General features: G+C 43.9%; 1 protein-coding gene across 7 annotated transcripts in view; it reads left to right on the top strand.

Moving 5' to 3' along the window:
* Positions 1-23,524, top strand: part of TNIK (TRAF2 and NCK interacting kinase) — a 414,289-nt gene that overhangs the window by 291,341 nt on the left and 99,424 nt on the right. For all 7 annotated transcript variants that reach the window (XM_049709762.1, XM_049709760.1, XM_049709759.1 and 4 more), the window contains exons 8-11: positions 6,692-6,746; positions 8,694-8,772; positions 16,724-16,899; positions 21,200-21,266. In XM_049709762.1, coding sequence (XP_049565719.1) covers positions 6,692-6,746; positions 8,694-8,772; positions 16,724-16,899; positions 21,200-21,266 — 377 coding nt within the window. The remainder of the gene's footprint in view (positions 1-6,691; positions 6,747-8,693; positions 8,773-16,723; positions 16,900-21,199; positions 21,267-23,524) is intronic.

Below are 23,524 nucleotides of genomic sequence, written 5' to 3'. Positions count from 1 at the left end.
TCCCCTCAACCCCACCACCCATCCTCTGGCCTGATCTGTGCTAATATCATTTGTTATTCACCTAAACTCTGTTTATGAGACTGTGCACACAGGTGCTATGGACCATTGAAAGTCATAGGTGTCTCCTGCAGGGTTTGGGTCGGTATTGTGCTCTGGCCGTAGAGCAAATACTCATTCTCCAGTGTTATGGGTAATCGGCTTTACTCATGCAGAATGAAAAGAGCCCCTGTAGGTAAGAGGCTCGACTGGAGATAAAGTGAGCGACCTGACTAGTCAGGGGGGCATCACCAATATGTATGTGGGGTGTCACGTAAGAGCATGATACTCACATCGCAGAATGAGGTCTACCTCTCACATGAGACCTGGCCTCTGTCTACTGAAATTTCAACAAAGGTCTCATGCCCACGCGGTAAGAAAGAAGGATGATACACACACCGTTATTATTACGAGCGGAAACAAACTTCTATTAAACAGATTTCTCATGCTCCATGTTCACACCCACCTACACAGCATTCCTTAGTCAGACATATCACCACCTCTTCTGGGCTCCAGGCTGATCCCCACGTGAAGAGAATAAGCTATTCTTCCAGTGTTTTCCCTCTGGTCAGTTAACAAATGTAGTTGAACAAGGGACTCTGTGGGAAATGGGATTATGAATAACTACTCGTGCCTGATTATCCTCAGTCACCCTGAACTCACCATCCTTGTTCTGTTTATATATAATGTAGTATATAAGTATACGGCCTAGGGAATAAGTCCGCGTTTTGAAGTTGGACAGGACTGGTTTAAAATGTAGACTTCATCTCCTTGCACTCTATTCCTTCAGGGAAGTTATTTAACCTTTCTGAGTCTCTGTGGGAATGACGATTGTATATTACAACGTTATATTAGAATAAAGGGAGCTAACATATATAAAGGAATTAATTCAATGCCTATTTGGTAAGTACTCAATATACGATAGTTAATATTTGTGTTTATGTGTCATGTGAAGGTACTGCCATTTGGAGCCATTTTGACCTAAAAAAAACCCCAGCAATATCATAGGATTTGAACTGCCTGTTTGCATTATACACCTCTAATTGTCTGCTTACATTGAGCCAGAATCTGTTTCTCTGTAACTTCTATCTCTAGATTAAGGTGCTGCCCTTAGGGACCCATACAATAAATTCAATTTCCTTTTTCCAGCTGGAACATTTCCAAAAAGTGAATAAAGAATAAATTACATGACAAAAGACTAATTTCTGGTCTTGGTAAAATGGCTGATCTCTTGGTCTTGGTAAATTAAAACTTGGTAGAATCCACTGCACCGGTTATGCCTGGTACGAAGCTATTGTCTGTCAACTCTAGACCACCTTGCTACCCTCTGCTGTGGGATGATGGGGCCAGGATTCAGCTAACCCCATTTCTGCTTGTCCCTCTGGGTAGACTGCAAGGCTGGAGAAGGAAGGACACGCCCTTTCCTGTTTGCTTCCCCTGAACTTCCTGTTTGCTCCTGCATCCTCCCAGCAACTTCTTTGAGTACCAGGGCTCCTTGTCAGCTTACCTGACTCAAGTTTGCTGGTTGAACTGCCAGTCAGTGATATCTGGACCTCAGGATCTGTCTGTGCCACTATTTGTTAAATACCCACTATAGACACTGCGTTGTGTTATGAACTTTGCAGATATTATCTTACTGAATTCTCGATCAACCCTGCAAGATAGGTGTTCTCTTTGGGCTACAGGTGAGGAGATGGGTTCAGAGGAGTCGAGGGGCTCGCCCCAGCTCTGCTGGCTGCGCAGCATGTGTTCTTTCTGCTTCTTGGCACACGCTGGGGCTCTGCTCCTGCCCTTGCCTCTCCTTCCTTGTATGGCTGAGCACAAGGAAGTGTTATTTTCTTCAAAAAGTGAAGTGTTCTTTTCTTCACTTGTTGAGCAGCCTAGCCCCAAGCAGAATGCTCTATCATTACGTTCAAATTGCCTTCGTGCCATCTGGCCCCTCACCAGCCAGAAGTTGCGTGCTTGCCTCTGCCTTCTCGGAGGCACTAGAATTTGTCTCTGTTCTGTTTGTAATGCACACAGGACTGGGCTATTAATCATGCCACAGGCCAGGCTGCACAGCACCTCTAGAATAATGAATTACCCAGCTCCTGCCAAAATGAGTCCCACCACGGCCACGAAGGAAACTTATCTCTCCCCGACTCTCTCCTCATCTTGTTCCTCCCACTTCCCTCTCTCATCTCCTGTGATCTGTCTTGACAGTTGTAATTGGAACATTTTCTCCCATATTTAAGTTCTGAAGTGTCTCTGGGACTTGCTAATGTATCCAAAGGCTTAAACAAGGCCCGTCAAGGACGTTTATTGCTTTCTAGCATGGGCAGTTAAGCTCTGGGTATATAGGGCCAGGAATATAAATGTTCCTTTTGGAAAACAAGAGAATCCCAGGGGGAAAAATGATCTTAATGATGATATCAAATGAAGGCTTAAAGAAGAAGTAATTTCTGGCTTGGTCACGTGACAAAGGATGCACAGGAGTTGGGATGCTGTGACCTTTGGTTTGAAGGGGTTGTTTGGGAGGTTTGGGGAAAGCAGCCTAAGAGAGGATCTGAGATGCTGTGTACTGAATAAAGGAAACATCTCTCTTCACTAACCCTTCCCTCTTCCTGTGGGATAAATCCAGGACCACCTAACGACTGGGACCTCTCTTTTTCCTTACTGTTGAAATACACTTTCTCAAATTATTGCTCTATACATATTATCACTAAGAAATGCTTTTAGCTGTACTTACGTTTCTTATGTCACCGGAATTCTGGAGGCAGGCAGTCCAGGGTTGGTGTGGTGGCTCGCTGATGTCTTTAAAACCCGGGCTCCTACCTTTCTGCCCTGTCATCATTAATTTGTTGACTTATTGCCTCATGGTTGCAAGATGGTTGCAAGAGGTGTCAAGACACCAGCTATATTTGTCACTTATTTCAGGAAAAGCAAAAGCTCTTACAGAAGCTCCTAGAAGCTCCTAGAAGATGTTTGCCTGAGTCTCATGAGGTCACATCCTTAACTGCCATCCTTAGCTACAGGGAAATCTGGATAAACAAGTTTAGCTTTCCTATACTCTGAAATGGAGGCAGCAAGGGCAATGAGGGCTGAAATGCCTGTTGGGTTAGCCAACAAACAGTACTGGCCACAACCAAGTAGAGGGAAATCGAAGAAGACTAAACTGGGCAGGCAAAGGCAGTCTCACCTCACAGTAGAGGGGAAGAAAATGATTAATATTCTTGAGCCCACTCTATGCCAGGTTTTGTGCTAGGTGGCATACCTACATGCATACATGCCACAGTTGAAAGCTAAGCTCTGAGCAGTCTTCTGGATGCGGTTCAGTTGGGAACCTGGACTTGAATCCAGGTCTGTCTGACTTGAAAGCCTATTCATGCTCCCTCTAGGAGAAGCTGAGCACTGGTTTGGGGTGTGCCTCATGGAATCTCAGCACATTCATTTGAGTGGCCACACCTTCAGTTACCTGTAGACAAAGTAGGAATCTGAAGCAATTATTTTATGGGCCCCAAAAGGTTTTTTTAAGTGAATTCTCAGGTCCTTACAGTGTGGTGATAGTTAAAAAAAAGAACTAGCCTGGGAGGCAGGAGACCAAGCTCTGATTAAAACTTGGTGCTGAGTTGCTCAGTGATCTTGGGTAAGTCATTTTTTTCTCATCTGGGAAATGGAAGGTTGGACTAGATGATCTACAAAAGGTTTAACAGCCTTAAGACACTTAGGTTTTGCTCCTTTCTCTCATGCATCTTTCATGTGTTCATTATTTCAACAAGTATTTATTAAGTGCCTACTCTGTGCCAGGCACTGTTCTGGTACTGTGGACCAGTCAACAAAGCAAAGATCCCTGCCCTGTGGACTTCATGTTCTAGTGTGTGTGTGTGTTGGGGACAGGGACACAAACAATGAACAAAAAACGTAATAAATTAGTGACAAGTCAGTTACACAGTTTTCAGAAGATGACCAGTTCTCTGGGGAACAAAAGTGGGAAAGGAGAAGGGATCTGGCAGTGCTGGGAGAGAGGTTCGGTGGTCCTCACTGAGAACACAGCATTTGAGCAAAGACTTTATGGAGGGGAGGCAGTCAGCCAGCTCATAAGTGGGCTTTGGTCCCGCAGGCAGAGCAAGTACCAGGAGTTTGCCTGAGTTTCCTGAGCATTTTCTTCCCCTGTCTGAGGACTGGCCTGGAGCCTTTCTCATCCCAGTTCCATCATTTCCTTTCAGCTGTGTTGGCTTTCAAACCAGCTCAAGCTTCCTAGACTTAAAGGCCATTTAAATTTGACTTTGCTGTGGCAAGTAGGTGCATAGAGCCTGGCCACCACCTTCATAATTTGTACCTCGGTTCACCCTGCAGAAACACTCGGTTCCTCGAGATGTTGGGAAGGTGGTGGGAGAACTACTAAGGCCTGGAGTCTTATCAAAACAGCCCAACCCACCAGTTCCAGACTGTTCTTGCTGCATTTCTTGTTGAATGCTTCCTGCACACTAGTGACTCAGGGTTTTCATCATGTTCCTCAATGATTGTCTGTGTCAGTCAACCATAACGTTCCAGGTACAAGAGAGCTGTGTGGTCATCTTTACCGGTGACTGCTTCTGAGCCAGCCTGTGATGGGCGGCCTGGGCTTTCTGCATTAGCTGCAGAAGGAACCGCAGTGAGAAAGGCCAGCAGCCTGCGGGAAGACTCAGCCATTTGCTGGGCTGTGCTGACTGTGTGTGTGTGTGTGTGTGTGTGTGTGTGTGTGTTCAGTGACAACTTTGAATACATTTGAAATGGCAGGAAGAGAAAGGACAACAGTTGACTCCTTGAGTTGCGTTCTATGCAGAGAAGTTACTTAGAATCTGTGGACAGTGGTTTTGCACAGGTGCGTTGTTATCCCCGTTTGGACTGAGAACCTCTATGAACTGTAATATTTATGTGGACAGGTTGATGGCTTGTGAATTAAAGAATCCCCCCTTGGTCCTAGTGTGGGGTTAGCGTGTGCCCCAGCCGCCTGCACCAAGGTAGATCACACTTTAGGCAAGAGTCTAGACCCCATAGAAAGCCCCCTCTAGGTTGTATGGGCCACAGTCCAAATACTGAACAAGGCTGGGTATCACCCACTGGATATTGAGAAGTTTGGTCCTAGGGAATGGCTCAGGGTGGATTTCATAGTTCTCTTCCAGTTACATATCCTTTCTGTGTGGCCTTTACATTTGTTTGATGGGAATAGCAAGGGAACTTAACTTTGATCTCTGAAATCTGAGTGAGGTTGCCAGTGAGAGTTGGGAATTATGTACAAAATACAGGATACATTTAAAATGAAAGGAGGGTGAAAGTCTTCCTCAGGACTGTGGGCCATTGAACTGAATTTTACATGTGTTTTCTAATGGTTTTCCCATCTTTTGATTTGTTTCCCTCCTATGCACTATTTAGAAACTACTGAGCCGTGGACACAGAGTTGGGGAGAAGCATAGTGCTAGAGATGGAGATTGCACAGGTTGAGGTAGAGACATTAGCCTAGAAAATTCTGATAAGACCATAAAAGTCAGTCTGAGAATAAGAAAGACGATAAGGGTATAGGATTTCTATTTTACATATTTGTCTACTTACAAGATAAAAGATATTGTTCATTCATTCAACAAATATATCAAACACCTACCACTACTGTGGCCGGCTCTATTCTAAGCACTGAGATACAGCAGTAAACACCACCATCCAAAAGCTTCCCTGTCTGCATCTTGCCTGGTTACATGATATGAAATTGCTGTTTCTGTAGGTTAAAAACAATTGATTATAAATACAATATGATCTAGCATTTACTCTATGATCCAGCCATTCCACTCCTAGGTTTTTACTCAAAAGAAGTAAGAGCATGCATCCAAACAGAGACTTGTACGTGAGTATTTGTAGCAGATTTATTTTTAATGGCCTTGACTGGAAGCAACCCAAATGTCCATCAACAAGTGAATGGATAAACAAATCGTAGTATATCCATATGATGGAACACTCCTCGGCCGTGAGAAGGACGGAAGGACTGATACACGCGGCAATATGGATGGACCTTAAATACATTGTGCTAAGTGAAAGAAACCAGAGGATTTCATTTTATACAACACTTCAGAAGATGCAAACTAATCCATAGTAACAGGAAGCAGATCATTGGTTGCCTTGGAACAGGAACTGGGGTTGGGGACAGGAAGGGCAGGAGGGAGAGACTGCAAAGGGGCAAGTGGACCTTTTGGGGTGACGGATGTGTTTGCTGTCTTGATTGTGGTGATGGTTTCACAGGTGTATACACACATCAGACACTTTCAAATAGTACACTTTGAATATGCCCAGTTAATTACATGACGGTTATACCTCAATGAAGGTGTTAAAAACAGTGGAACAGCAGCAATTTCATATGTTTCAATCAATAGATAAATGTTAGTGCTAAATTCATGTTTGAAACCTTATATTCATTTTTCATACCTGTATTTAAAAAGCTCACCATGTGTCAGGCACCGTGAAAGTTATTATCGATGGAAAGCGAATGAGGCTGTTCCTGCTTTTAAGCTTAGCGGGCAAAATCAGTTTGTAAAGAGACAGCTGGACAGCTTTCCCCCAGGCAGTTCTGAAGCAATTACCAGGTTTAACCAAGTTATCCTCTGTTGACTGCATTTACGCATGTGTCCGTGCCTTCCTTCTTTTTCAGAGTGACTTGTGGTCTTTGGGAATCACCGCCATCGAGATGGCAGAAGGTGCTCCCCGTAAGTACCTTCCTCTGGGTGAAATCTGTTACTGGTCTGCCCTGCAGGTACTGATGCTTCCTTGCCAGGAGCTGCAGTGGCTTTATTTCTGCTACACCAAGCCCTGCATGGACTCAAGCTGGCATATTGAGAAAGCAGAGTCATCTTAAATCAACCAGGAATCCATTCATTTCAGAGGGGTGTGAGGATCTTGTGTTTATGAGGGGGAACAAGAATGCAAAGGGAAGCAAACTTTGAGAGTCTAATCTGTTTCCAGATCTGGTGTGTGGTTTATTCTTGAGCTACTCTTCGCCTGTGGTAAAACTGCGACCAAGGCACAAAGGCTGTAAACGCCAACGTAACAAAAATTCACAGCCGATTTTCAGTGCATGGGTTATGTGAACACCTGCACTCCATTTCTCTCACTCCCATTAAAATACCGCTGTTTAGAGTTTTAGATTTCCCTGCTTATTGGAGGCAGAGTGGCCAGGGCTCTGCCTACCTGGAGAACCTCTCCAATTCCTAGAGATCTTGAGCACAGACCCCACAGAGAATCTCCCCAGCCCTGTGGTCACCACGAGCATGCATCTCAGAGACTCCACGCAGGAAGTGCAACTGACCAGGGGCAGCTGTTGCCGTGACACCGGGGCTGCACCTCCCGAGGGCCACTCCGCACCAGTGACCGAGCGTGGCAGGGATATAAGGCAGACCCTTTCCTGGAAGACAGGGATTCCTTAGAAGGCAGCTTTCACTCCTTAGTTTCCCTCCTTGGTTTCCTTAGAGTGTGGGACAGCCTAGCACACTCCACCTACTTTTTCTCCCTCCCAGCATACTTCGTAGCAATCTGACAACTCTCCCAGCCTTCCCTCACTCCTTCTCTGTTCAGACAAGAATTTCCCCCAGTAATATCCTCTCATGTTTAATACCACCTTGGTGTCTGCTTTCCAGAGGACGCGGACCAAAGCAGGCCCCCTGTTTGTATGACGGGTCATTGTGCTCATAGGACCTTTTACCCTCAAGTTATCATAGTTTTCTTATTTCTCATTCCAGAGTTGGTAGAATTCATCTTGTAGCATGACTGGAGTGTTTATTGACAAAATCCCCTCATCCACAATGCTGATAGGCATTTATGAATCAGAAGAATAATACTGGCAGTCTTGAAACCATATCGTCATTCTTAATGAGTAGTAGAGAGGGCTAAAAATAAATTTCCACCCACCGAATTCTTTAGCTTTCGGGGAGAATATGTTCTTATTCTAGGCACAAAGGAAGAGATACTCCCAGATGAAAAGTAAACTAGTGAAATATTCTGATTAAGATAAGAATGTATGAGTGTTTTCACTAAATGTCATCTTCACAATTTGAGATATTTTTATCTCTTCTGCCAGACTTCCTTTGCTTTAATCCTCTGGTCTTCCTGGGGCCATTGAACAAAACAAAACCCCCAAAAAACCTATCATGAAAAGCCACTCAGAGTGTTTGGAAATACAGATAGAAAGGTGCCCTGGTCTAGTGCTTTATACTCCAAAAATCCATGAAGGTAACATTGCATTGCCAGCATCTAAGACATAGATAGCGGATTATCAAATATCTTTTATTTTATGATTTGGGATTTTACTAACTAAAAATAACTTACTATCTCCATTGTAGTTGTTATCTTGATGTTGTTTACTTGGAGTCTTAGATGGTTATTTATAGTAAAGAGAAGGTTGTTGAGCCTCTAACTTGTCCTTAAAAATGAAGTGAAAAGTAGACATGTTAACAATGTCTAATTGAAATGTGTTGGATTATATGAGACTCCTATAATCAGCTCATGTAGCTGCTCACCAAACGGAAGCTTTATGATCCTCTGACGCCACTCACTGGTCATGCCTGGACTCAGGGAGCCATTTAGCAGCACAGCTAGGACGGGCTTGGCCTGGGTTTGGTCCCCTAACCCGAGCTGGCCCTTGTTTTGGTCTCTTGCAGCTCTGTGTGACATGCACCCCATGAGAGCCCTCTTTCTCATCCCCCGGAACCCAGCACCTCGGCTGAAGTCTAAGAAGTGGTGAGTTTGGTCTTCAGTGTTTTACAGGTCTAAGAGCAGAGTTTTCTGTGATTCTCTTTTGGATGAGCTCAAATCCTTAGGTCCTGCTGACAAGATTAGACTGATATGTACTAAGACTCGGTGAGTGATTATGATGTTATTCATCTTAAAGTACATATTGAGGACCTGCTATTTGCACAGTAAGACCTTATCTTCACACCTTCAAGGTAAGGAGGTATTAGCTAAAATGGGTAGCAGAACCCAAGTAATAACATGGAAGCGCTTTGATGTATTACTCCGAGTAATATCTTTCCTGGTAGCGCAGAACATCTCATCAGAAAGGGTGATAGTTTGGAGTCAGCCCATTAGGTTGGCTGACGTTCTTCTGTTCCTGAAGACATTAACTCCCTAAATGTGTCTACACGCTCGGTAGCATGCGAGATGATTTTACTGCTCTGTGCATGAGCATCTATAATTTTTATTTTTGCTATTGCTTTCTCTTTATGGCAGGTGATACTGGCTTCTTACTTGGGGCAGTGATATAACTTTCTATCTAATAAACTAATTCACATAAAAAGTGACTTAATTTAAAGAAAAATGCTAAGTGAATACTTGTATGGGTGGTGAAGTGTAGGGTAAAAATTGTGTTGGTAGCGTATGATTGACTAGAGTTTGGGAACAGAGTTCTACAGGTTAGGCCAGGAGCTGGACTTTTGACTGTTTTGTGCACTTACATCAGGGTCTTTGTATCTTGTCATTCTGTGACAAAAAATTCATTGCTCCTCCCCTCCCCCCTGTGGATATGGTATATCCTTCTTGGTACATTCTCAGTTCTGATTCCCTTTGCCCTGGGCACAATTCCTGGACCATTTATGACCTCCTACCCTTTTCTAGAGACATATTCTAGGCAGCTTGAGCCTGAAGGGACAAGACTCTTCTGCCTCTTTTCTTTTTTCTTTTTCTTAAAATAAATTTATTTATTTTTATTTTTGGCTGCGTTGGATCTTCGTTGCTGTGTGTGGGCTTCCTCTAGTTGTGGCGAGCGGGGGCTACTCTTCGTTGCGGTGTGTGGGCTTCTCATTGTGGTGGCTTCTCTTGTTGTGGAGCACGGGCTCTAGGCATGCGGGCTTCAGTAGTTGTAGCATGCGGGCTCAGTAGTTGTGGTTCTCGGGCACTAGAGCACAGGCTCAGTAGTTGTGGCACACGGGCTTAGTTGCTCCACGGCATGTGGGATCCTCCCGGAGCAGGGCTCGAACCCGTGTCCCCTGCATTGGCAGGTGGATTCCTAACCACTGCACCACCAGGGAAGCCCCTCTTCTGCCCCTTTTCATACCACTTCGTGATCAGGTCCTTGACCGAGGCCCTCATGTTTCTCACGCACCCACCCACAGTTTCACCCTCTACTATATGAGAGCAATCTTAATTAATACCATCATCCAGGAATGACATAGCGACCCTGGTTGAACAAGAGAAAGGCGTACTGCACAGAGAGAGGGAAAGGAAACAGCCAGAAGAGACGACAGCCTCGGAGTTGGTTGCCGAGGGCTGCACAGGAAGAGAGTGAGAGTTGCTATTGGTAACGAGGAGGCAGAGCATCCCTCCTCCCCTCTCCGGAGGGTCACTGTGGTGTGAGACAATCACTCTCTCCCCAGCAACAGCCTTCCATTGGGCACGCACAGCACGTGATCCGCAGGCGCCCAGAGGCACTGCTTCCTCCCTTCTCTCTGGAACAGGCTCCTGGGGAGGAGTTGGCTCGGTTGTGTTCCCTGGGAGTGTCGGTGGCACTGTGAAGCCCTCCACTAGCTTTCTGCTTGTGCTTCATGCCACGCCTCCCGGGAAGTGGGGCGGGAGGGCTGCTGAGTCCAGTGGGCTTCACCTGCCCTGTGCCCTCCCTTCGCCCTCTGCCCTCACTGCTGCTGGACAAAAGGACCGTCCACACGTCTGCTGTTTGTCTTGCACGGTGTGGCCACACACCTCATTCCAGAAGTATTTGTGTTGATTGCCAACTTTAAAAAATCTGGCAGTGGAGCAGTCCATGGAGATTTCTGACCTTTTTTGACAAAGGTGCAGCAACACTGTCCTGTGCAGTGGTTCCTGCTCCCTTTTAAGGTGAGAGCTTGTGCTTCTGCCCCAGTCACTGCCTCTCCCAACCCAGAAGCTGGTACCTGTTGGTCACCCCACTTGTCCTGTTTCCTTCTTACCCCTGGTCTGCACCGCCCTTTGTGTGACCCGTCTGGCCCCCAGAAGAGTGAGTGACTGGCCCCGGCACTACAGTTTCTGCATTCATTGACCTTGCTCCAAAAAGGGCAAACCCTGCACTGACCTTGTCTGAGAAATACAGACCTGGGGAGACATACAGGCTAACTTCTCTGCTGTAAACCTTTGGCAATGAGAGCTAATTGTGGTAATGCTGTAGGGAGCTGGATCCGTCCAGGAACAGTGAGACCAGGAAGGAAGGAGACCAGGCCACCTTCATCTCGCCAGCCTAAGCCAGTTACAAGCAGGAGCCCCACACTGCTAGGCAGGGGGTGGGAGAATGACTTGACTGTTGGAGAGCAAGTGGGAAAAACAAAAGCCCTGGTAAAATACCCTTTTTCTCTCAGAACCCAGCCTTTATAAAGATAGCTGTGCAGCCTCCGGCCACAGGACACTTGGTGTGGCTCGAATTTCTCTGCAATAGAATTCCAGTGTTTAAGTGAAAATACTTAGGCACCTCAGAGTACTTGTCTTGAACGACCAGGTCCAAAGTGATTTAAAATAGAATCGGGTTTGAGAGGAAGTGAAATATTTCTGTCTGTTTTCCTTTTCCTTCTTTCCCTCCTCCCCCATCAAAAGAAACACAACTCTGAAATGTTCTTTTATATCCAGCTCTTCTCTACTTAAATGAGTTACCGGATGAAGTATACTGTTCCTAGTGTATATTCCAGCATATGACCAAAGGGGACGCCATTGTGGCAGAGACGGCAGTGAACTCTTCATTATAAGCATTCATTCAGCTGAGGGTCATTTCCAAGGAACTTGACTGAGTCTACAACATACAAGGCATATGTATGTTGTAGACTCAGCAACTTATATGTATGTATGTGTATTTAAGATATATATAAAAATTTAAACTATATATGTAAAGTATATATTTAATCTTTTTTATATATTTTTTATTGAATGAAGGAGACTTTAAATTCTGTAGTGCTTTACGATTTTCAAAAGTTTCACACACATGATTTTGTATAGTCCCATAATAACCCTTTTTTTTCTTAACCACGGCCCTGCCAGACAGATGCTCTGAGTCCTCATTTTATGGGTGAGAGTCTGAGGCTTGGGTAGGTTATCCTCCTTGCACTAGGCTGTACAGTCTTCGTTTGCCAAGTTTGTAACCCATATTCTTTCTACTGTACCATTTGACCTCTTAAAGTTCAAGGTTAAAGTGGTAGAGAAGGAGCTGTACTCGTCCCTAAGTGTGAGCACTTGTTCCTTGAGCCTTAACATTAGGGAAACGAAGGCAGTCACACTGTTTTCCCCTTTTGTTATGGGAGGAAAGGAGAGCATCCCTGCAGCAAGAGCCGGCCCCTTCCTTCCCCATCAGCGTAGTGAGAAGAGGCCTCGGGCTAAGGAAGTCCTGTGGTCGGGGCTCCAGTCAGTGTTCACGTGGCTCAGACCTTTGATTAGGCCTCCAGGAGGGTTACAACCTGAGTTGAATCAGAGGAGAAGAAGGATGCTCTCACCATCTGTCTCCACGTCAACAAATGACCCAGTGCGGTGGGATTCCCATGTTCCCCTCCTGTCTCTGCTCCTGCTCTGTGTGTAGCTGGATTCAACCCACATAGGTAACCATCCCCTTCAAAAGATTTCCTCTCCCTTCTCTTCCCACCATGCTCACCCCGGCTCCCCTGCCCTCACACATATACTCCATGCCGTAGCTTCCCTCCAGGGGTCTCTGGAGAAGGATGGAAATGACTCTATTCCTGTGAAAGATGGTCAGTCTTGTCCTTTTCACATGCCCTTTAAATGTGAAGATTCCATACAGGCAGCACTCGATTGAACTCATCAGAAAAGTCCTAACTGCTTATCACTGGAAAGAGGTATAAGATTCCCGGTCCAAGCCACTCATGCTCCAGAGGGAGACTGTAGGCCTGGTGTGGTTAACTGGCTTATCCCGAGTCCCCGGTTCATGGCAGCCTGGAACCCCAGCCTTCTGCTTTTACTCCAGAGCTTACAACCATTTCTGTTATTTTATGAAACACCAGTTCTGATTCTTGCTGCGTTATCAAGCACTTTTGTTTTCGAAATGACAGTGCTCTTGGGTGGGGGGGAGACTGTAAATAAAATCATGATAATAGAAAGGAAATATCAGAAAATACTTCAAATAGACTGAATTTACTACTAGTAGTGTGACTTTGGACTTTATTGAAATCAAAACAAAAGTTATTACACAAACTTTTTTTAAATTAACCTTTTTTGGCAGTCTCCCTAGAGATAATAATGATCCTGGTGGCTTTTCCTGCTAATCCTAGTGTATGTAAAATAATTCCCTTAAAGAACTCTATACTATTTGGTTCAACCCAAGTGGGGAAAATCACCTTCAAATTTCTGCTCGTAGCCCTCAAGGCAGATCCTCCTGTTCTTTAAGCCTGGTAGTGCTCAGAGATGCTGGGACATTGTCATCATAGTAATAGTAATAATAATAACAATCATAGCAAACACACATACAGCATTTATGATGTAACAGGCCCGGTTCTAACTCATTTAATCATCACGACAGTCTTTTGAGATAAGTACTAACAGTATCCCCATTTGCAGCCAGGGAAACTGAGGCACAGAAAAGTTAAGGGATCTGCCTAAAATCACACAGTTAGTAAATGATGGAAACGGAAAGAGAGAAAAAGAGTAGTTCTGGGCAAGTGCAAATTTTAAAGATCAAATTGCACGTAGGGAGTCTGAAGATTACCACAAACTTTGAGCCCAGCTCACTAAAACATTATAGTGATTAATGTCATCATCGTTCAGGCATTTTTAATTCCTCTAACACAGTTTAATACATAAACAGGAAAAATCTGGGAAGATAAAGTGTTCAGTGACACTGGTATTAGAAGAACTAGTATCTCAGACTGTAAGTACCCGTCCCTAACATTTATCTCTCGGTGCCAACCCTTGGGAAATTAGTATTACTGATCTTGAGCTTTTTTTCTTAAAGTGACAGAACTAAATTACCAGCCGCCAAGACTGAAACAATAAAGTTATAGAAATGTACTTTAAACCCATTAGGCCTCTCGGCAAAGAGTCAGGTGATGCTTAATGTAGGTGAAGTATTTTTACTTTTAATTAAGCATGCAATTAAGCATATTGATTCTTTGGTCAAACTAACTTAAATGGAGGCAATGAATCTTTCTTTGAAGATTTGTTTTAAGTAGCATTATTTCCTCTTCACTGAGAACCATTTGCAGATGACATGGGATGGACTGCCAGCTTTGTAGTTGTACACGTCTTGGCCCATCCTTTGGGCCCCAAAATATTCTCTTGAATATTTCTTGAGGTTCCTTCTCACCAGGAGAGATAATGGAAAAAAGACTCTGCTATAGGGCTTCCTAGTGGCGCAGTGGTTGAGAGTCCACCTGGCGATGCAGGGGACACGGGTTCGTGCCCCGGTCCGGGAGGATCCCACATGACGCGGAGCGGCTCGGCCCGTGAGCCATGGCCGCTGAGCCTGCGCGTCCGGAGCCTGTGCTCCGCAACGGGAGAGGCCACAACAGGGAGAGGCCCAAGTACTGCAAAAAAACAAAACAAAACAAAGAAAACCTCTGCTATAGCTGTTCCCATTAAACTCCCTGAACACTCTCTCATCCCGGAGATGTCTCTGCCTTTTGTGAGGTGTCAGTATCGGGGAAGGGAATGTACAGTCTATTAAGTCTGGATCTCTTTTTAAATTGGTTGTGATTTCTTTTGTTTATCATCCCCTAATGAATAGTTGCCCTCTATAAAGAACAAACTTTTTCTTCCAAGTTGCAAGCAGAAAAAAAGAACTTCCATTTGCATTCCTCGTGAATATTTAATCGCTTTCTGTCTTCATTTGTTTTTGTTTTCACCTTTTTAATGCTGATTTTCTACCTAGAAGAGTACTGTGTGGAGTTTGTCTATTTCTTTATGCAGGTTAACCTTATTCTTTTCATTTTATTCCTTAGGACAGTCCATTATTTCATTATGGTTTTTTGTGTTTTTTTATTTTTTTTTTTGCAAAGTCCCTCCTTAGATGATATCACATTAGTGCTTCCACAGATTAATCCAATGGATAGAAAGAAAGTGTATGAAGTGATATCTTCTCTCTAAGCCTTCATCTCTGTCCCTCAGAAGCACGCATTTGAAGCCACGTTACAGCTCTCGTCCAGAATTCTCACCCGATAACCATCCACGCATTCATCTGCTTGTCAGACACGTAGTGTGCTCGTGATAGGAAGGTGACTCAGGCAGCTCCCAACTCTGGGGAGAATTGCAGTGTCAGGGAGGCAGGGCTACAAGCTGAAGGACTTAGAGGGAGATGCTTAGAATGTCCATCCTACTGTTCCTATGTCTAGTCCTCAGTGTTTCCCATCCTGATTCATCCTGAGCTGACCTTCAGGTGACCTTTACTTCTATGTAAAATAATTTAAAAGCTTGAACATAGCCTGGAAATTTAAGGAGGAAAAAATACCAGTAGTTCAGTACTACTTTAAAAACACGGAGTAAGGTGAAAAACTGCTTTGACCGGGGCAGAAATGGAGAGTGGTACGTATAGCAGTGCCCTCTCCCATTTGAATCTTGAAGAACACGCTCACCATTGTGTTCTGTGTGGTGAGGACACCTTTCAGGCCTGAAGGATATATATATACAGAGCCCACTGGGAAGTTTGGGGAAGCTTGCGGAAGCTTGCTTCGGGGATCTGCTCCTGTAACTCCCCAGTGCTCCACAGCCGGGCAACAGAGTGCGCAAAATGGATTCATTCCTGAGCAGGGTTGGGCCACGAGGAGGGTGAGCAGGGTTCCTCCAAGGTCTCCAAGGGTGATGTGCCCTGCTGACAGTGGGGCACCTCGGAAAGGCATGCTGTAGAGTCATGAGCTTAATTATTTATGATGCTGGACAATTTCTTGGAACTTTCAGACAGAACATGCATGCCCAACTCATGAATCATACTCAAGTCATCATTTGTATCTACCATGCTATGGACTTGTGCCCTATTCGCGGGTATCTCTCACAGCTTTCCCCTGCCCCTGTGCGTCTCTGGAACAGGGTTTATCTCTGAGGAAATGGTGCCTTTCTAGAAAGAGATAAATTTGCTTCTGGGTATGAACTTAATCCCTATAAGTTAAGTTTCCAAGTCTGTGGATTGATAGCAAACATACACATACATCCTGTTCTTATTCATTGGAAAACAAAGTTCAAAAGTGATTCAAAACTGCCAGTTAAAAAATTTGCATAATGTTCATTTTACCATATAAGAATCCTGCTCATTCCTACATAATGTACTCCCCCTTACCTGTCCAACCCTGGCTTTACTTTTCCCAGCTTGCGTTTTCTGCCACATTTAGAGAACTCACCTCAGTGTCCCCTGACATATAGTATGCTCAATCCCAGCCTTAGTTTTTCTCTGATTTTCTACTTCCCTGAACTATCCTTTCCCAAGAGTGATTTTTCTCCTAATTCTTTCAGGCCCAGCTCTGGTTCCCTCATTCCAATAGACCTTCCAGGTGTGATTCTTATCGGGGTCTTTCTCTTCTCTGGTGCCTGTTGGTCTTCTGTGTGATATTATGTACAAACTGTGCAAAAATGCTTTCGTGCTATGACTACCATACACTGCCTGAGTTGTGTGTTGATGGCAGTGATGCCTTTGAACCCCTTTGTGCCTAATAAATAGCTAGACCGACTTTGTGATTGGTTGATCCCTAAAGTTTGCTTTTCTTTGGATTATCTTTTAATCTATGGGTTCATCTCTTCTGTTCGGCAGGTCAAAAAAATTCCAGTCCTTTATTGAGAGCTGTTTGGTAAAGAATCACAGCCAGCGACCAGCAACAGAACAACTGATGAAGCATCCATTTATACGAGACCAACCTAATGAAAGACAGGTCCGCATTCAGCTCAAGGACCATATTGACAGAACAAAGAAGAAACGAGGAGAGAAAGGTGAGACACACGTTTGTATTTCAGCGAGGGAAACAAAAGACCGAGTGAGTCATGGGCTCTTGAGGTATTGGAAGGTCGGTGGGGATTTCAAATAGGCCTGCATTGTTCTTTAGTGTGAAGGGCTGCCTCTGAGATCACAGCCTGCGGGCAACACTAGGGGGGAGGCTGCTGAAATGGAATCTTTCGTGAAAGAATAAACCTCGGGAAATATTACCTTTTCCAGGCACTGAACAAAAAGTCATGTTGAGTGATACTATGAAGTGGTTTAATATGACAAGTGACTTTCTTAATTCAAATGAATATTCATGTTTCGAAGACTCAACATCTACAGAAGACAAGCAACCTTAAAAAAATAAACCCATCTAGTTGACATTTTTCGGTACTGGCACTCTTCACCATTTAAGTTTTCGTGCTCTGAGACTCATTTCTAATTTAGTTATTTGGAAGTCAGAATGACTTTTATTACAGTCAAAGCGATATAAAAGAAGTTGCCAAGCTGCTATATGGAACGTCACATTTTCTTCTTTATAGATTCAAAAACTCTTTTCTCTTATGACTCTAGCTGTTAGACTCTACTACCTTTTCACTGCATCACTGGAAAAGACATGAGTCAAAACTTGGGGCCCTGGGACTGTGCCAAAGTTGTTTGAATAGAGACGCAAAATTCCTTAACTAGCATCCTGACCAAGGTGAAAACTCATGTGGTCTGGGGCAGGTTTTATGACTTAGCTGGGTAGGAAGGTAGGGGAGGTTGAGGATGGGAAGGAAAGGGGGGGATGCAGAGAACAGACAAGGTGAGAGCTCCCTGGTGGGAGGAGGAGGGGGCAGCTGGCCAGGCTGACAGTGAGGGGGCGATAGAGGGCTGGCCAGGTGAGCACTGAGCATGCGGGGGCCGGGCAGGTAGAGAGCAGAGGGGGAGGCCAGGGACCGAGGGTGGGAGGTACATGGTGATGTGCTTGGCTCCACTTCTGTACTCTCCATCTTCCTCCTCTTTTCTTCACGATCCAGACGGAACGGGGAGGGTGGTGGGCAGCACAGAAGAGAGGGTGCACTCCTTTTATTTGAACTTCGCCTCTTCTTTGCCTCTGCAGTTAATATCTTCAGGTGGCAAGGTATGAGCAGGGTCCTAGGGGTGGGGTGGTGAGCCCTGTAGGGGTCAGGACTGGGCAGAGGTAAGCTCAGCAGAAGCTAAGGGAGGAGAAATCCTCGGTGAAGCTTCAAGGGAAGAGTTCCTTCTTTGCAGCCGGCCTCAGGGACGCAGGAAAATGTGTGATCAGGTTAGACTCAGGAACGGGAGGTTATGAAGCTAATCCAAAAAGGAGGCTCATCTTCAGTCGTTAGCGGCTGGAGACGGATGACGTATCAATCAGGGCCCAAGGAGTTGGGAGGGCAGCCCAAGCTGGAGGAACTAAGCTGGAGAGAAATAGATGAGTCGGGTCAAAAAGTGCCGGAACTGATTTTTCAACTGCTACTTATTAATAGTGGTCTTGGGCCCCTCCATGAAGTCAGACTTTTAAAGGGAAGAGTGTAGTGTTAATCCACTATACTCCAATATGAAATAAAAAGTTTAAAAAATAAAAAATTTAAAAAATAAAGATAAAGGGAATAGTTTAGGGCAGTGTGTCAGACATGCAGCCCATTAAAGGCCAACTTTTCTAAAAAGAAAATTTACTTTCCTGTAGGTGTATAGAATAGGTTAAGTACTCGGACTCTTCTTTTCAGACTCAAATTCTGAGTTCAAATTCTACTTCTACCCCTTAATGGTTATGTGAACTTCACCCCAGTTTTCTCATCTTTAAAATAGGAATGGGGGTATAATAATAATTAGTATTGTCTGGCATTTTTACAAAGATTAAATGAGATGATACATGTAAACTGCTTGACACAATGCCTGGCACATAGATGTACTGAATAAATGTAAGCTATCCTTATTTAGACAATTCTTATTGACCTACAGTTTTTCAGTACCGTTCAGGGTTACTTTCTGAGATCATGTGACCTCTGCCTCTGACCTGTGAGTAAGAGTGGGTAAAGCTTGTGCCTTGGATTGTTTTCACATTTGGGGGGCACAAACTCTAGAATGTGACTTAGAACTCACCACCCCATGAAAACAGACTATTTTTAATGTGTTCCCTCTCTGCAGGGTAAAGAGTAAGATCCTTGGGAGTAGGCTTACTCGAGAGTTGCATGATGATTTAAGGAACCTCATTCTGTTTAGGCTTCGAGCCACCAGCAACCTTCTTTTTTGTCTGCTCCCCAAGAAGGAGTGTTGCTCAAAATGAGACTTCATTCCAGTTGCTCGGTTTGATTAAATGACTTAACTTGCTCCTTCTAATATTTTTTCATTCTCTTAGTAGCTCTAAGACCAGCTTCTGGTAGAATCAAAAATTTTTAATGTGCATTGCTTTGTGATTTTTTTAACCTGATATTATTTTTTCCTTCAGATATGTTGATACATTGCTAATTTAAGCCACTAATATAAAAGCAATCACGCTGGATCCTGGTGAAGTGTTATAGTTGAGGAGATTGACAAATGAAATTTTTACCCTAGAGAGGAGAAATAATTAGATTAATTGTGTGCTTCTTTTCCTTGCTATAATTTACTTTACTAGATAAAATTTCTGCATTTTACTTTGAACTCTGTTGATTCATTTAAGGAAAGTTTGGAATGTTAAACTTGCAATGTGGAATACTGAAACACTTTATGAAGGTTCTTTACATTTTCATAAAATAGTACTTTTTAAAAAGTAGCCTGAAAACTTCATACTTATCTAAACATGTGAAGCTAATTTTTACATGGTTTTTAAAAATACTCTTGAAGTCATCGTGCTATGGCTTCCTTTCATCATCCCTTTAATGGCTAAATAGTATGGAAAGCAAAATGTGTTTATGATCAAATTTCATAGTTCTCATCATGTGACTGCTGCCTCCTGGTGGTAACATAACCAAATTGCAATTTCAGTTTCTTTTCGGGGGTGTACAAATGTCTTAAAAGTTGTAATTACTAACACATAGCTATCAAGGGATGATAGCCCTGTGACAACCTCCCTGCTTAAAATGAAAAGCTCCTCCAAAGTCTCCCCATTGCCTACGGAAAAGTCCTCAGCATGGTATATATAAAGATCATTAAGCTATATCAGACCTGCTGGGCTTTCTCACTCCATCTGCTTTCTCACACCAGCCACTCACAACTCAGTATTTCCTGAACATTCATGCACTATAATACTGTTAGCCTTACTCAGGTGGTTATGTTGCTTAGAATGCCCGTTTCCCAGCACTTTCAGCTGCCATCTGCCTAAAAAAGGGCTACTGATCTTCCAAGGTCCAGCTCATTTCTTCCTCAAAGACTTCACTGTTCCCTTCCCCCATTATGACCCATGGACTTAGCTGCTTTTTTGTCTGATATCTCATTGCTTTTTTTATGTAATTCTATTTAGTATATAATGTGTTGGAAAGAATGCTAATTATAAAGTTGGAAAAATTCTGGATTGAATTCTGAATCCAAATCTCAGATTTATTAGTCATATTACTAAACTGCTTATAATCTTTGCTTGCAAAACGGGTATTATGTTAAAGGATTGTTATGAGAAGTACATGAGAGAACATAAGTATCTAGCATAGTGACCAGCATGGGCGATACCCAATAAAAATTAGTTCTCTTTCTTCATAATCATGGAGATTCTGATTATTTACTTATCTATCTTGACCATTAGATTCTAATCTCCTCCGAAGCAAAGACTCGATCTTGTTCGTTATGGCATGTTAACTTACTTAATATATTAGGGAATTAAATGAATGTCCCCAGTGGGTCAATCAAAACACATTTAACTATATTTTTAATAGCACACGTTGTCAAAAGTTTCTGTCTGGTATTAAGATATCTAAAGGCAATTTGTGAGTCTATGTAAGTCATAATAAAATTCCTACGTAAAAAATGATTACTCCTTGTCAGTAAGTTAACAGTGGCCCAGTAAAAGATTGGGTTAGGTGGTCCTATAAGGGGAGTTAACACAAACTGAAAAGTTATGTTTCAGCTCCTTGTCTTCACTTTTATGTGAATGCCAGGCATTAGGGAGAGAATCTAGAGTCGGCTGGGGCAGTCTTGGATGTCAATTCCACGTGCTTAAATCTAGCTGGTGGGCACTGTTGGATCACAAGTCAGGAGGCCTGGAGCCTGTCCCAGGTCAGCATTAAGGACAACTCTTGGGGCCTCAGTTTACTTATACATAAAAGGAGGGCATGAGCTTTACTGAGCTGTAGCATCTTTTTGCACACTAATATTCTGTGGGTCTCTCTTTAGATGAGACGGAGTATGAGTACAGCGGGAGTGAGGAAGAAGAGGAGGAGAATGACTCAGGAGAGCCCAGGTAGGCGAGCAAGAGCTATCTTCTCAGTTTCACATTTTGCACTGTGGTTGTGTGAAATTCACGTCCTTTTGATTTATAGGTTCATTTTTAAGAATCCAGCAGGGTGGTCTTATTTAATTTATTGCCCACAAATGTACTCATTAATTTGGGAAAATTTCCCTAGGCAGACTCTTACAAGAACATGGAAATCAGGATATTCTTTATCTTGTCTTTCAAGATTTATTTCCTTGTTTCCTCACCTGTGTAACATGTAGAATGGGTAGGAGGCAATTATCTGGGTAATACAGGTCTAAAAGTGCCTAAAACTGCAACTCTCTGGAGACCAAAGTGGTATTTTTGGACTTGAGTTATCCAGTCCATTACTTCATACCTTTGAGACATTTAGGTGGCCACTGTCCTCGTCACATGGCGTGTGTTTTCAACACAGCCTAATCCAAGAGGAAACAGTTTCCAGGAAATCAGATTACACTCTAGAGGTGAACCCTGAATAGAAACGTCCACTCCCATTCCTGTTGTCATACGTTGGCCCCCAGAATCAAGTGCTGCTTTACTAGCGTCATCCCTATGTGCTGAATTTCACTTGACTTTGATTCTGACTTTCTTCTAGTCTGTGTTCATAAGTAATTAATGCCAGTGTGCTCACACTGCCAGGATTTCTCTTTTGTAAGAGAATTCAGCTCATGGCAGTTTGGTGAACAAGGGGCGTGGGCATGCACACCAGGGCGGATGCACTGTACATGTGAAGTGAGATTACTGGGGGAAATGCACAAAGCAGGAGGATCACCGGGGTATATGGGTCCCCATCCTCTAGCCATCCAAGGAAGGGACCCAGTACTCAATAAGGAGCAGTTCTTGTACGACTGAGGCAGAGCTTCTGAACGAGGGAAGGGACCAGTTCAGCCACTGCTGCTAGAACAAGCTAGTGCACTCCTTTTTCTGAGCTATTTCAGACCTGCCAAGCTGGATTATTGCTAAAACTACTGGAAGAGGATGGGATTGAGGTTACAGGGCCATCCGTTTTTTTTCTTTCTTCACCTGTTACGGGAATTTTCAAGGTCAAAGACTGAAAGAGAAGTTTTTCCTTCTATCTGGACACTTAATATGTTTTCTTCCCCTTGTTTAGCTGCATAAATATGGTGACTGCCAAGTAGTGACATGGAAAATGAACATTCTTGTAAAGCAAAGGACCAAATGCCTTGTTTTCAGAGTCGTACGCTATTTTTCCAAAGCTCACCCAGACAGACATGTCAGCCCTTCTGATCACTCCACGGAGCTGAGAACCTCACCTTAACTAACACTTGCTAAATCGCATGTTTGGAGTCACTTAGTGGATGACCTAGCCATCTCTTCACATTTCTATAATTGTCACATGTCTTTATGTCACATAGAAGATTATGTTCCAAGTCCTGTTTTCTGGACACATCTAATTAATTTTCATGAAATCCTGTAAAATAGAAAGGGATAGTGGTTATCTCGTTATAGAAATGAGGTAACAGCCCAACGGTAGCAATCGGCTCACACACGGAGTTAATGATTCAGTCAGTAATACATCTCGGGTCACCTGACATTGATTCAACATCAGTTAATATTAATGGATCGTCCTCATGTGCATGGGAAGCTGGGTTCCCTAAGCCCCACCACCTTTGCACAGACCATGTGGCCTGAGTAGATAAGCCCCTCCTTTGGGGGGTTGTTTAAGGTTCTACACAAAGGCTGTTGGTTTTAAAGGAGGCGTATTAGTAGAATCCAAGCACTGTCTATGAACCACGCCTTTTGATGTCATTTTATGACAGTATCTCACATAGCACGCTACCCACTCTCCAAGACAGAATGATCCCCTTGTCAACCACCAAACCTGCTCCTCCCCTTTCATTCCCCTTCCCGGTTTGCGTCACCGCCACAGCCCAGACGCCAAGAAAAAACCTGCAAGTCATCCCTCACTCCACACATTAGATCCATCAACAGGTTTCATTGACTCTCTCCCCAGATGCCTCCTCCATCGCCACCTCCCCGACCTGGTTAGTCTCTACCCCAGAGCCACTGTAGTAGCAGCCCAGCTGGTGACCCTGCTTGCCCTTGTACCCACTGCAGAACATCATTTACTCAGCTGCTAAACAAAGCTGATCGTGTTACTCTCCTGTTAATAAGCTTTCCACGTGTGGCTTCCCCAGCCTCATGCTTTTACCCTCTGCTCTGTCTCTGACTTCCTCTTGTACCCCTCTCTCTCTCATTTGCTCTGCTCTGGGAAGACTGCCTGG

The sequence above is a fragment of the Orcinus orca genome, chromosome 5 (genome assembly GCF_937001465.1).
Source record: "Orcinus orca chromosome 5, mOrcOrc1.1, whole genome shotgun sequence".
NCBI classification, from domain to species: Eukaryota; Metazoa; Chordata; class Mammalia; order Artiodactyla; family Delphinidae; genus Orcinus; species Orcinus orca.
Note: the sequence above shows the minus strand (reverse complement) of the source record. Positions and strands in the feature narration are given on the sequence as shown.